The sequence below is a fragment of the Halichoeres trimaculatus genome, unplaced genomic scaffold (assembly GCF_033239565.1).
Source record: "Halichoeres trimaculatus isolate MK-OKI-2021-1 unplaced genomic scaffold, fHalTri1.1 fHalTri1_scaffold_4, whole genome shotgun sequence".
NCBI lineage: Eukaryota > Metazoa > Chordata > Actinopteri > Labriformes > Labridae > Halichoeres > Halichoeres trimaculatus.
The window spans coordinates 38,199,594-38,213,973 of NW_027437182.1; the positions used below are offsets into that span (position 1 = coordinate 38,199,594).

The 14,380-nt window shown below is 45.5% G+C and overlaps 1 protein-coding gene across 6 annotated transcripts in view; it reads left to right on the top strand.

Annotated features, from left to right (window-relative positions):
• Positions 1–10,488, top strand: part of dab1a (DAB adaptor protein 1a) — a 381,277-nt gene extending 370,789 nt beyond the window's left edge. For 5 of the 6 annotated variants that reach the window (XM_074668250.1, XM_074668251.1, XM_074668253.1 and 2 more), the window contains 2 exons: positions 829–925; positions 8,194–10,488. In XM_074668250.1, coding sequence (XP_074524351.1) covers positions 829–909 — 81 coding nt within the window. In that variant the 3' untranslated portion in view covers positions 910–925; positions 8,194–10,488. The remainder of the gene's footprint in view (positions 1–828; positions 926–8,193) is intronic. The other variant, XM_074668252.1, reaches the window with a different exon arrangement.
• Positions 10,489–14,380: the final 3,892 nt, after the last annotated feature.

The window sequence follows — 14,380 nt, forward strand, 5'->3', positions numbered from 1 at the left end:
ATGTCACCAGGCCTAAATCAAACTCAAACACACACACACACACACACACACACACACACACACACACACACACACAGACACACAGACACAAAAATGTGGCAGCACTGAGAAAGCGAGTGCAGCAGAACAGCAGAAAGGTTACAGAGAAAGAAAAGAGAGAGGGTAGTCTGAAAACAGCGTCCTGCTCTCTGTTGGACGCTGTGTACAGAGAGGAAGTGTTTTAGCAGAAAAGCAGTGATCGATGGATTGAACTGAGCCCTGGCTTTCAGACAGACAGGATGTATGAGTGTTTGTTTGTGTGTGTGTGTGTGTGTGTGTGTGTGTGTGTGTGTGTGTGTGTGTGTGTGTGTGTGTGTGTGTGTGTGTGTGTGTGTGTGTGTGCGCGTGTGTGTGTGTGTGTGTGTGTGTTTCTGACAGGAGATGATTTGTGTGTGAGCTGTGAGTTCCTGTTTTCCACTGACACTCTTCTCTTCTGCTCCATGTTTACCTTTAGTTGTAGAGATCTTGAACAGACTCCTGAAAACCAGGATTCTTCTCCTAGATGGTCTGAGGATCCTTGAGCTCTCAATTCAAACTTTGACCTTTTCTTAAATCCGGGTCATGGTGGTACCTTCATCCACCCAGACTGCAGCCCAGCAGTGATGATGAGGTCAGCTGACGGTCTGGTGTGGAGCACAGATCCTGGTTTGAGGGAGTCTGGTTTCTGTAACCCTTCCTTCAGATGTGTTTTTACTCTTTTCCTCCTCTTACACTCCTCCATCCTCCTCTCTCCTTCTTCTCTTCCTTCCTTGTTTCCTGTTTCCTTTCCCCACTTTCCCCCCTCTGTAGGCGTGTGGTTCTGGGTCACCCTGTCCCAGTGAGACCGCAGAGCCCAGCCCAGACCAGGCCAGTCCAGAGGCTGGGAGCTAGATAGCAGCAGGGTAGGGTAGGTATGGACTAACAGCTGCTCCCTCTTCACCTCCTCCATCCTCTGCCCTTGTACCTCCACTTGACACCTCTGTCTGTGTCCTCTCTCTGCATGTGTGTGAGGAGTGTGCATGTGTGACAATTTGCTGGTTCCATTCAGTGTTTGGGGCTTCTGTCCATCAGGCATGATCTGTGTGCTCACCATGCTGTGTGCCCTCATCCACTCTGTGCAGCTCACGTCCCAGCAGGAGAGTCCACAACGTGCTACAGCCAATCAGACGCCGTGCACCTGAGTGAGTGGGACGTGTGCTGGGACGTTTGGCTCTGATGTGTGCTGTTACATCTATGCATAACGTAAATAACATGATGTCATTTAGAAATGTGTTCGGAGCATTAAAGTCAGAGCATCAGACTGATGAAGACGAGCAGCTCCCTGAGAAAACCGGAGGGGGAGATGAGTGAGCACATCCTGCAGACAAACTTTCAATGCACACAGAGACAGGGACACAGCATTCTGGTTTCATTGCTCTGTTTGATTCCTCTCCTTGTTTCCACCTGAAAACAAAAAGACTTTCGTTCAGCAGCGACTCTTTAACACATTCACGGATTCCTCCAGGATTTTTCTGTTTCCATCCACCAGGAGAGCAGCAAACCTCACCAAGCCTTTTAGCTGAGATTCTTTAAATTCTGAGTCACAAATTAAACTGGATCAAGATTAATTCATAATAAACACTAACACACAGTATTAACACTTTACAGCCAGTCTCTGCAGGTTCCTCCTGTAGGTATCTCGCATCCTCACACCTGAGATACAAGTGCAACTGTTGCTTATGTGGTCTTCTTCAGTTGGTCTTTAAAGAGGCTGTGAGAAGGATCAGTTTGATTTGGGCTGCAGTGCCACCTTTTGGCCTGGAGTCTCACCCACACTGTGGTGGAGATATGACTCTGAACAAGGCATGTTTTTGTTTTGGAAATGAATGGAGATCAGATCTTCTTTTTAACTCCACATTTTGTTGTAGACCCCTCGGCTATAGCGGCCATATTGGTAGTGGCAAGGGCTTCGCCTACAGCCATAGGGCGCTGGCCGCCACGTGACCCTCAGCTGTGCCTTTTATTGGGGGAGCTCTTAATATCCTCTGAACGGCGGGGTTAGAAAAAAATTCACCCCCGTACAGTGGGAGCTGGTAGTAAAATTAGCAACTCAGACAGGAGAGGTTTTTTGAACCAGGCTGTAAATAGGTTAATTTCTGCTTTGAATACGGCTTTTTTTGGCTTGGTGTGTATGTGACTTCCGCTACTTCCGGAGCCAGCCTCAAGCAAACACTCCAGAAACAGCAGATTTTAGCACTTCCGCATTGTCTCATATTATCGGGGGGGGGGGGGGGGGGGGGGAGTGAATTCCACTACTTCCGGAGCCAGTCTCAAGAAGACACAGAAGAAGCGGCAGACTTCAGCATTTCATCATTGTCTCATTTCCTTAGACCGTAGGTTGCTGCTTGGTTTTAACCCATGTTTTAGTCTTTTGCTCATGTTTAAGCCTGAAGCCTGAGTTTTAACCTTTATTCTTTGTTTTAGCCTTTAGCCTTTGTTTTAGCCTTTAGCTAGTGTTTAAGCCTTTAGCCTGTGTTTTTGCCTTTAGCCAGGGTCTAGCCTCTATCTCATTTTCAGTCTTTTGCTCATGTTTTAGCCTTTAGCCCATGTTTCTGCCTTAATGTCACGTTACAGCTTTCAGCTCATGTTTTACTCTTAAGCTCATGTTTTAGCATTTAGCTCATGTTTTAGCCTTTAGCTTGTGTTTAAGCCTTTAGGTCATGTTAAAGCCTTTAGGTCATGTTTTAGGCTCTAGCTTTAAGTCCCACCCCCTAAAGCCTTCCCACTGTTAAAAAATGTAGTTTGCAAGACTTAATTAGCTATTAAGTACCTGTGCCTGCAAAGGTTCCTTGTTCTGTCAGTGAGTCGAGCTTTAGCTCCCCCCACGAGGAGCAATCTAAAGGAAGTGAGGATAAGTGCTGAAGGACAGAGAGTGAGGAGGCAACCAGTGTTTGTAAGAATGAGCCATGTAATAGAGTCTGCTGTGATGTCAGGTGAGCTTCTATTTGTGCAGGTGTGTAGTTTGGTCCCAGCTGTGTGTGCGCCTCATATAAAGTCACACACACAAAACACACCTGGAGAATGCACCTGAGTGGGCTCACTCAGGGTTCCTCTTCTGTCCACATGGCCTGTGGGTGTTCAGACAGAGACCTCCTTAATGAGGGCGTGCTGTAAGTCCTGGACCACTGAGTAGGACAGAGGAAGACAGAGGAGAAAGGAGACAAGGAGGCACATAATAGAGAAATTCACCCAGACACAAACACACACACACACACATACACACACACACGCACTGCAGGGGGAGGTCATTCTGCTACTCACCCACTCGTCTCCCTCCTTAATGATGGCTGCTGGCACTCACAGGCAGAAATTCAACTCCTCTGTTTTCACCGGCAGATACTGGTCTGCCAGGATTAATGAGAGCCCTCACATAATTGGCTTTAATTAAAACCCAAGAAGCCTGGGAGTCCTCCCCCACTCCAGGGGGGAGGATGGGTGAATAGGCAGCCTCCTCCCCCCTCTGCTGCTGGCTCCTAGTCTCTGGTTGTGACGGGCTGAAGGGAGACTTTAAGGAGCCAAACAACCAGTCCTCCTCTGTGGGAGGGGGTACTTCTTTGGTCTTGGTCCAGCGACTCACACCCCATATGGTGTTTACACACGCTAGGACACACACATATACACACACACTCTCTCTCTCACTCTCTAACACACACACATACAACAGTTCAATGAACTTAGTTGTTCCCCAGACAAGCACACCTGGGATTGATACTGTCACCACCTGCGCTCACATCACTGCCAAATATCCAACTCTGTGTGTGTGTGTGTGTGTGTGTGTGTGTGTGTGTGTGTGTGTGTGTGTGTGTGTGTGTGTGTGTGTGTGTGTGTGTGTGTGTGTGTGTGTGTGTGTGTGTGTGTGTGTGTGTTATAGGCTGATCTCATCATGTCATGCATTTCACTCCCAGGTCCAGCCGTGGAATGGTAGGCTTCCATGGTTCACTGAGCAGCCTGACATCCCTCTGCCTGCCTTAAACATGTACACACACACACACAGAGACACACACACACCACACACACCACACACATACACACACTGTGATAAACAAATGGAAATCTACACATGTCCTAGTCCAGCCACATATATCTGGCCTTGGGGCTGCTCCTCTTTCTGTTTCTTCTCCTTACTGTGTTCAAAGACCTGTTTGTACCTGTCTGTGAGGCCTGTCTGTTCTACACTGGTTTTCGTGGCTGGCCAGAATTGGTAATGCTCTTGAGAGTTAAAGACTTTGTTTCCCATTAGCTCTGTCACACACTGTGGTCAAGAAGTGACTCTTGCCATGCTGTGTGTGTGTGTTTTGGAGAGGCGATCTGTGTTCTGTGATCTTTGTGCAGGATCCAAAGCCTGTTTAAAGGTGACAACAAACAGACTTTATAAAGTCAGTCCGTGGTGTAGTTTAGTGTACAGAGACTGGGCATGCGTCCATTTAATAAGTCCTCACAGGGCCTGTAAAATCCTAAAATGAGACATTTTTCTGGACTTGACAGGTGAATGGGGCTCATATTAAGGATATAGTGTGTAAGACATACATACTGGCTTTGACAGAGAGCTGTCCAGGTAGGGAACCCTGGACCTGAGTAAAGCCTAAAATAAGAAAGTTGTGCTGAGATGGGCTTTGGTTTCATCTGAAGGTGAATTTTAACCTCTCTGCCCAATAGTCTACATCCTTATCCTTCAAACATCAGTCTCAGGTCTAGATGAGTCTCTGTTTGTCTTCACACACCTGAGAGCTGCTGTGTCCCGACATCACTCAGTGTGTGAGTATAATCCATGTCCACTGAGTCAGACCCACTCTGTGTGGCACACACCTCTGCCTTTTTAGATCGTCTCAGCAAACTCTGGTTCACACCCTGATGATGGAGTGAGTGAACTCTACATGTAGAGATGAATCAGAGTTTAACTTTTTCAGTTCTCTCATCACAACACGCATGTGTCCCTGTCTGCAGCATGGACCAGCTGGGGCTACCAAGAGCTGATCCTACTGGATCTCAAAGCGGAAACAATCACTGTGTGTTCTCTCTTTAACTTTGAGACTCTGTGCGTGTGTGTGTGTGTGTGTGTTCCCAGTCTGTCAGTCACTCAGTAATGATGTGTACTGTTATAACAGACACTGTGATTGGCTGCAGGCCGCTCCATCATCTCCTGTTGTTCCAAAGGAAGGAGACATGGTGACTCATAACTGGTCCTCCAAAGCTCTGCTTTACACCTATGATTTATTGTGTGTGTGTGTGTGTGTGTGTGTGTGTGTGTGTGTGTGTGTGTGTGTGTGTGTGTGTGTGTGTGTGTGTGTGTGTGTGTGTGTGTGTGTAAATTACACATTAGAGACTGTTTGAAGGGCTAAGTCTTTTAGTCAGGAATATTGATGGTGTGCTACTGCCACCTAGTGGTGGATTTATAAACAACCCATAGAACTGAGTAACAATCAAAGACTTCTGTCTGGAGTGTTTTATTTTCTGCAGTGGGTGTCAGAGGGACAGAGGAGCTGTGTCTGCAGACTGAGCACGTGGTTGGTCTCTCCTGTGGGGAGTGGGACAGTAAGACTCTGTAGTTGGTCTTTAGTGAAGCAGGGCTCTGTGTTTAAAGTTGTGCTGTAGCTGTTGTCCTCCATGCTGCATGAGTAGAGGGAGCAAATTGCAGATTCTTTACTGCCGCAAGACAGCACACCCCTGTGTGTCATTGAGTTGAGTCTTTGTCTCATCTGTCTCATCCAGTTCATTCTAGTGGATTCACACCTTCTCTCAGCTCCCAGTGATTAGTCCCTGATAACCTAATTTAGAGAGTCTTCTCCGCTCTCCTTTTTAAACAGTTTTTCAGGATCTAAGTCACAAACTTGTATAAAAGCACCTCAAACATTTAAAAATTAGGTAATTTATCTGCTGGAGCTCATTCATGCTTTCACTGCACCGATAACACTCAGTGGGGAGGAGGCGGGGCGGAGCGTGCATGAGCAATGTGAAAGTTGTGCATCTAGAGAGACTAAACTAAACACATTGTCATGGAGAGCTGGGAGAGAGTCAGGCGGGATCATACAGAGAGCAATGCAAGCCCCAATAAGCAAATAAACATCAGAAAACAAGCCCAAAGTTACTAATAAGTGGTCTTGCCAACCAACACTGTAAACAACAATTTAATTTCCCTGTTACCTGCTGACATGACATAGGGCTGACCAATCAGAGGCGAGAACCTAAGTCTGGGTAAATGCAGTGAAATGCATCACACAGGTTGAATTAGAAAGGTCTGCACATTTTAAAGGCCAAATTAGGTTGAAACGGAAAATAATCTTGATTAATCGACTAATCAAAAAAATAACCAATAGATTAGTCAACATCAAAAATAAACTTTAGTTGCAGCCCTAGATTTCATTAGGGCTGTTTTTCATTTTCAGACTATTTTGATCTGCAAACACCATTTTTAGACCCAAATATTTCTGATTTTTTGGGTCCTTGGCTGAGGACTTCCAGCAGAGCTAGTGTTATTTCAGAAACAGTTTTTTGAATGAGGGAATAAATGGATCAGCACCATGCAAGCTGCGGCATTTGGGCATCTCAACAAAAAAGTAAAAGTCGCATGGCTTTATGGATGGATTCCTGACAAAATTTCCTACGACAGTATTATATTCTTACATAGATTTGGTCAAAATTGTGGCATCTATGAGAAGTTGTTTCCAACTTTTGTGAATTTTTCTCTTCCCAGAGCAGCAGCAGTTGATGATGATGTCACACCCTGATTATAAGTTCAGTGCAGCTGGTCATGTGACTGAGCAGGGGCCATAATACATGATATCAAATGTGATACCTCTAAGAGGGTCAGAAAGGGATGAAATCTTGACAGTGGAGGTAAAACAGGCATCACTGACAGGCGTGAAGGGACCGGTGACAGTCAATGCTGCTTGCAGCTTTGATTTTTATTTAACCTTTATTTTATCAGGAGTAATAAATCACACTAAGTTACAAAAAAATCCCCATACAAGAGAGTCTTGTCCAAGGCAGCAGTCCATAAAGTTAAAAAGTCAGTCATTAGTCAAAGAAAATCAAGACAATCACTTTACTTGTCAGCCCATCAATTATCTAAACATGTATACACAGCAGTTCCGTGAGCTATAATTTTAAAACCATCCAAACTAATAAGTTGATCCAGCTTAAAGTGATCCAGCAGGTCCTGCCAAGATAATGAAGCAGAAATGTTCAAAACATTTTCACCAAATACCAAATGAGTTTGACTGAGTTTGAGGAACAACATTTGATGTTCCCATGAGACCCCAGGTGTTACAGCCACTGAGTTGTCCAGTAGTCAGTCAAGAGCATCAACCAGAGGGTGACTCATGAAGAACAGCCGTGTGAAGAAAGATGAACTAGTTATCCATTCATCTGACAGACTGACTTTTTTATGAAGAAGACACTGATATGTGCAGAAACCCAAACCAGAGAAAAATCTCTAAGCAGACTGATACACAGTCCAACATTGAAAAGACAATCACCATGGTCAGTGGTTGACAGGAGAGATGTCTGGAAGAGTCTCCTTCCAACAACACAGAAACATTTTGTTTCTGTAGAACAATCAACTTTAGCCTCTGCTTCCTCATAAACTATTTCTTCTTTATCTCCTCACCTTAATCTAGTCTGGTGTCCACTGTGTGGTTCTTGAACCTTCTCATTTTTACATCCGGATAAATCCACTCAGATGTCAGGCCACAGCTGACTTGCTTCAAACCTGTCTGCCTTTAACACTCTGTGTGCTTATATCCCTTTTTGTGTGTGTGTGTGTGTGTGTGTGTGTGTGTGTGTGTGTGTGTGTGTGTGTGTGTGTGTGTGTGTGTGTGTGTGTGTGTGTGTGTGTGTGTGTGTGTGTGTGTTTTGTGTTTCCATATTAAAAAACAAAGTGAAGCTCAGAACTGCAGCTCACCTGTCTCAACTTGTCCTTCAGTCAGTTGAGAGAATGAATCAGTTAAACTGATCCTCCTTTTGGTTTATACAAATCAGGATGAACGCCGAGGCTGGCTGTCACACACACACACACACACACACACAAACAAACAAACACACACACACAAACGCACACATGTGTACACACACACACACACACACACACACACACAGACTGATGTGTTAGTAATGCTGTGTGTTTGTCTGTGTGCACAGAGGGGGAAGGATCCGCTGTATGCCAAGATCAACAAAGGGAAGAAATGAAGAGACGCACAGACGACCCCCTGACCACGACTAAGAGACCAGGACCACCCTCACCTGTGTGTGTGTGTGTGTGTGTGTGTGTGTGTGTGTGTGTGTGTGTGTGTGTGTGTGTGTGTGTGTGTGTGTGTGTGTGTGACTCTGCAGTCAGCACTCTCTGGTTTCATCCAGAACGGAAATCAATCTCTGATCTGGTTCTCCCTCTGCTGTGCGGTCTCCTCCTCTCCTCCCTCCCCCTGTGACGTCTCACCCCCAGCCTTACAGACCGCTCCTCCCCTGCGTCCCCCCTACCTCTTCCTCCAACTCCTCCCTCTGCCTCCTGCGTCTGGCCTGAGACTGTGCTGCCAAGGAGGGACTAAATCAAGCAGTGCCTCCCTGTCTCTCACATACACACATACACACACACACGTGCCCGCACGCTCACACACACACACACACACACACACGCACACACACGCACACACATACAAAACAGGATTTGTATGATCATGTTTGGTTTTTAACGGACAGATTCTGCGTCTTCAGCGAGGAGATCCCAGAGGAGGATCTAGACACTGATAGGCCTATCAGGGATGGCCCATTACCTGGATCGCTGCCTCTGATTGGATGCTTTGTTGGGGCGTTTCTCCCTCCTTCTTCGTGAGTGTCTGCTGGATCACTATGCAGAAATAGACTCTCTGGGAGCTACTCACACACCATCTTACACACACATACACACACACACACACACACACACACACACACAGAGTCATGCCTCACCCTCTGACGCTCACACTCACACACACACAGTATTTGCCAAACGTCTCTCCCTGCAGATGGACTCTGACTGTGGCTGGAGGACAGACCTGCTGAGGGATGAGACTCTGTGATTGAACTGTTCATTCTCTAAAGCTTTTGTACAATACGGATGAAAAGAGAAGAACTTGAACAAAGGAGTTTTTATTTTATAAATCAATCAAGCCGCTGGGGTCAGCTCTATAGCAGTTATAGAGTCAACATGGCTTTAAGGCATCTGATCGTTGGTTTGCCAAACTCATTTTGTAAATACTAAAACAAAGACATCCATCCCGTCCAGCCCACGTCTGAGCCATAAAACAGGAAGCTTCACTTATGCAAACTCTCAATGTTAACCCAAGCAATACACACATCAGTTCCTTCTCTCCACCCTCCGTCCACCATGTGTCCGCCTACTGATGTCTGAGGAGGTGCAGGGATGGTCTGGGTTCATTCAAGGGCTGAGCTGATCTCTGGTAGGTGTTTAGAGAGGAGGTGGAGCCTGTTTGGAGGAGCTGGCTGGAGTCATAGAGGCTGAAGTGGGTCAGAGAGACCTGACCATGAGCTGCCCTGCTGTTGGAACCAGCTGTGTCCTCAGAGCAGACTGCTGGTCCAGTGGATGAGCTCAGTCTACAACAACTTAGCCTCCATCTGAGCCACCTGAAGAAGCTCCGCCCCTCCAACCAAGCAGTCCGCTGCTGTTTCCTCCAAACACATCATGATGACCTCTAAGAGGAAGGGGTGAAGTGGCGCCCTTCAGTCCTTATCATACTGGTCATAGGTTCAATTCCTGTCCCAGCATGACTTGGTTCGTCCATCTCTCGTAGTTCCTGTCTCTGTCACTCTCCAAACCACAGGAAAGGTCCAGAGAAATGTCTGGTTTCCAGTTATCAAAGTGTGACGAAAGAGACCTGAATCTCTCCTGAGGAGTAAATCATGAATGGGAATAAAAAAAGGTTCCCGTTCAGTTTCTTGTTTGAAGACGTTCGTCTGAGCCTGAGTGTTATTTTGGTCTGTTGATATCTTAAAGTCAGGCATTTTCCTGAACCTGTCAGGGGAATTTGGTTTATATTTACCCTTTGATTTACAATCCCCTAGAGAGATTTGAGGACAAAGATGTCCTCTACCAAAAACTGCTATAAAAAAACAACAGGCTAGAATTATATTCTACTTATTTTAACTCATATCATTCAGTCAACTTCAGTCTTAATCAGAACGTCCAAGTTTTTAATTATTTTGTATTATCTTAACCCATTAAATGCCCATTTGATTTCATGATGTCACTGTTTTCATTTTGACAATTACACACAGTGAGTTATTCTACTTGCATTTTACATGTTGAAGGCTGGGGGTTCTTTTAGGTTCGTAAATGTGCCTCTAGTGTATCATTGACTAATAAAAAGGTTTGAAAATTGAATTTTAAGATTTTCCTTGGAAAACATCGTCTTACAAAAAAAAAAAAAAAAAAAGAAATAATACAGCCAAAATCAAGCAATATGACCTGAAAGAACAAAGGTTTCCCTGATTGCCCCTTAGGGGGGAATTCTAATGAAATATTTAATACTATGAAGAAGACACAAACACTTAGGTTTTAGTTTGTGTCGTGCTGTTTAAAATCAAGAGAGGAGCTAGAAAATCCTCTGAGAAGTGGTCTGCACAGATAGACACCTGTCTGCAGTTCATCAGGTGTACTGGTCAGTGAGCAGAACACAGCCCACTCTGTAGACCTAAAATAAGTATTATACTCATACACCTGAGCTCTGGATCACTTTAGTACCTGTATTAGACAGATCTTTGTCTTTCTCCAGAGTCTCTGGTCTCAGGACATGGCACACTTCATCATATCAGCTGTTTGTGTCACAAAGTGCCGAGCTCGACTTCAGACCAAACCCTCCTCTTCTGCAGACTTGCTGGTATAGCATGCTTTAGTTTTTCCTAAGTTTCTGGCTAGATGACTCAGAGCTCTTTCAGGGTGATAATGGCCTCAGCTGTGAACACCAGCATCAGAAGAGCGCAGGCTGCAGAGGGAGATGAATGAGAGAGGTCTGTGAAAGTCTCTCCTCTGAGTGGACCTCATTCCATCATTCCTCTCTCCTTATGACCGCTGACTAGAACAGCTGATCCGACCATATGTGCAGCTCGTGTACGCACACAGGACATTGCTCTGGTATCTTGGTGTGTAAAGTTTTAGCCTCTGTCAGGGAAGTGTGGCCAGCTTCTCCACACAGGCAGCATGCAGCTCCTAGATACAAGCCCCACTCAGCGCCTCTTTGAACAGACTGTCTCTGTGTCCACACTTTGTCTCCCTGCTCCGAGCTGCTCTCGTTTTCCTGTCTCGTTTCTACAAACTAGCCTCTGCACCTCTCCTTTCTCCTTTCCCACAGCCGATCTGCTCCCCTGCACACAGGCCCCCCTCTGTTGCAGCTCCCTCCCTTCGTCTGCGTGTCGGTGCCACACTGCTGCAGTCGCTGTGTGACTGCAGCCTCCTCTGCATCATGGACTGTGACGCCATGACTCCCTGTTTTATGGCCAGAGTGCATGCTGCGGCGCTCACACAGACTCTTTTGGACAACGATGTTGATTAATGTGAAATTTGAGTAAAAGAAGAGCAGAGAATAAAAAGGGAATCGTTGCTGTTTGAGTGCATAACATTTCTAGACCTACTTTAACTTTACCTCAGCTAACAGTTTCTTATTAATGTAAATGGACACATTATTTTTATCTTTATGAATATGACATTCTACCGTGGGTTTTTAGATGATTTTTGGTTCCTCTTGATTTACGTACTCCACCATGTATTACTGTTACAAATAAACACATCCCAGATGAACAGGTGCGTTTCTGTCAGCCAGCGTGTGTGTGTGTGTGTGTGTGTGTGTGTGTGTGTGTGTGTGTGTGTGTGTGTGTGTGTGTGTGTGTGTGTGTGTGTGTGTGTGTGTCTGTGTGTGTGTGTCTGTGTCTGTGTGTGTGTGTGAGAGAGAGAGGGAGAGAGACGAAGGCTAATGGTGTGTGTCCAGCAGAGGTGACCTCCATGGAGCTTCGGTTAGTGTAAAGTAGTGCCTGAGTGCTGTGTTGTAATTTATGGCTTTAACGGTCTGTCATATCCTGCTGGCCCCGCAGTGAGCTGCTGCAACCACTGCTGCACGGCCGTCTGTGGACACCTGGACCTTTCTGTACCAATATCTGCCTTATGTGACTGATAACTCATCACAAAGCATGTATAATCTTCAGATCACTGGCAGCACCTGTGTTCAGACTAGCCTTCAAAGCAGCAGGTCATCAGCAGCTTTGATGAACCTCAGGCTCACCTAAGACGTCCACAGGTTTCTGACCAAAACAGATCAGCGTCCTGACCTCCACCTGATGTCACAGCCGAAGAAGCAAAGCGACCTGTCGACCTAAAGCTTTGGACTTGGAGGGTCTGGATGAGATTCTGAATCAGTCTCCAGCTTGTTGCTAATGAGTCAGACTGAAGAGCTCTGGATCTGCAACAGTGTGTGGAAGGCTCCTAAAGCTTGGTGATATCATGACCACCATCATGAGAGCAGTCCATTTCTTTCAAGCACGCGGCCTGATTCACTGCCAGTTCCAGCTGTTCATACAGGAGGTGAGCCCAGAGTGTCAAGACAAGCTGTACCATAAGAAAGATGGCTGAGGAGGAGCAGAGTACTCTGACGGCTTTTTGAGCTTCAGGAACACATTTCTGTGTTCACTCAGAGCAAAAGAAGACCCTCTCCTGACCTGTCAGATTCAAAGTGACTGAGCAACCGGCCGAACTGAATCAGAGGCTGCTGCAGGGGCGAGTTTGCAGGTATGTTTGCCCAAAGACACACTAGGGACACTCTTTGGGCCCCCCCAAAAATGACACCCAGGGGGTAAATGAGCTCATGGGTTCAATATTGTGGTGTTTGTGACACTTTGGGAAATTTTGAAAAAAAAAAAAAAAAAGCCTAACCATTTGTTGACCAAAAACTAAATGTTTGAAAAATGCACAATGAAATGTCCTAAAAATCTTCCGGAAAACACCCAGGGGGGTATACAAGCTTTCAAGGTACTTTTTTGTTGCCTTTTTAGTTTTTTAAACTTCAATAATTTCTGGAAAAAAAAAAAATCACACTGGCTAACGCCTTGTGTTTTTGGAACATTTGGATCAAAACAAGATGCTGAAGAGACACACTGTTGAGCTGTCATAATGACACCCAGGGGTCATTGACGACACCCAGGGGTCATTGGCGACACCCAGGGGTCATTAATGACACCCAGGGAGTATTGACGACAGAAGGCCAACCAGGTCTGATACTGGAAGAAATGAGTGCAGTCACATAGATCTTTGTTTTGCGTCTTCTGTCTTTGCCAGAACTGGAGAGTGGGATGTTCTTTCCAGGTGCACACAGGGAAGCAACCACTTCCCAACCCTTTGAAGATTTGGTCAAATGCTGAGAATAGAAATAGAAGAGGGTGTGCCCAGGTGTAAACCTCTTCTTGCTGAGCAGGATGATTTTCAGGGAAAAGCCAGAAACATATTGGTAGAGATAGACTCTGATGGCTCCACTGTATGAATCCTTTGGCTTGATGATCCATCATTCCCCTCTCCCTGTGAGACAGGTTCTAAAAACTCACAGCTTGGTTTTATGGTGGGATGGAGAGCGTAATATAGCTATCAGGACTAGAAACAAAGCATTTAGAAAGTGACAAAAAAAAGTATTCAGCGTTTTGTTATTCAGTACAATATGAGAGGTGAAGGGTGTGGTCACACTGGATAACTGTGCCATGCTTAAAGGGGATGTGAGGAGTTTAAAAGTGATTTTGAAAGTCTCCCTTCTAGATATTTGCCTGATCCTAATCCACACTTTAAAATGAGATTAACAGCACCAATATTACAGGTTACAGGTTATTTTAAATTGCTTCATACTTTCTTACTCAGCTTCCTGATGGGGTCGAGCAGGACTGGATGGATTTACGGCATGTCTCCATGTCAAGTCTCTATGACAACATCCCGGCTGGCTGACGAAGTTTAGCGGACAGAACAGAGATCTGTGTTTTTCTCTACTGAAAATGATTTCTGTGGTTAATTTTCTAGTGATGGTGGACACTGGAGCCTAACTGTCAGAAAGCTAAACAGGCGAGAGATAGAGCACAAGCCAAAGGCTAAAAGGGCTGAGCTGTTTGTGATAATGTTCATTCCAGCCCACTTGCAGCAGATATTCTGCAGTGGTCTGTTCAAACTCGAGTCTATCAATAAAATGAAGAGTGAGGTTGACGTTACACATTACATAAACAGCTATTAAACTACATACAAACTGACAGTGTTTACTTGTTGTCATGCTAGCCTACAGATACATCGGAGCACCGGGCTGCCGATAGCACT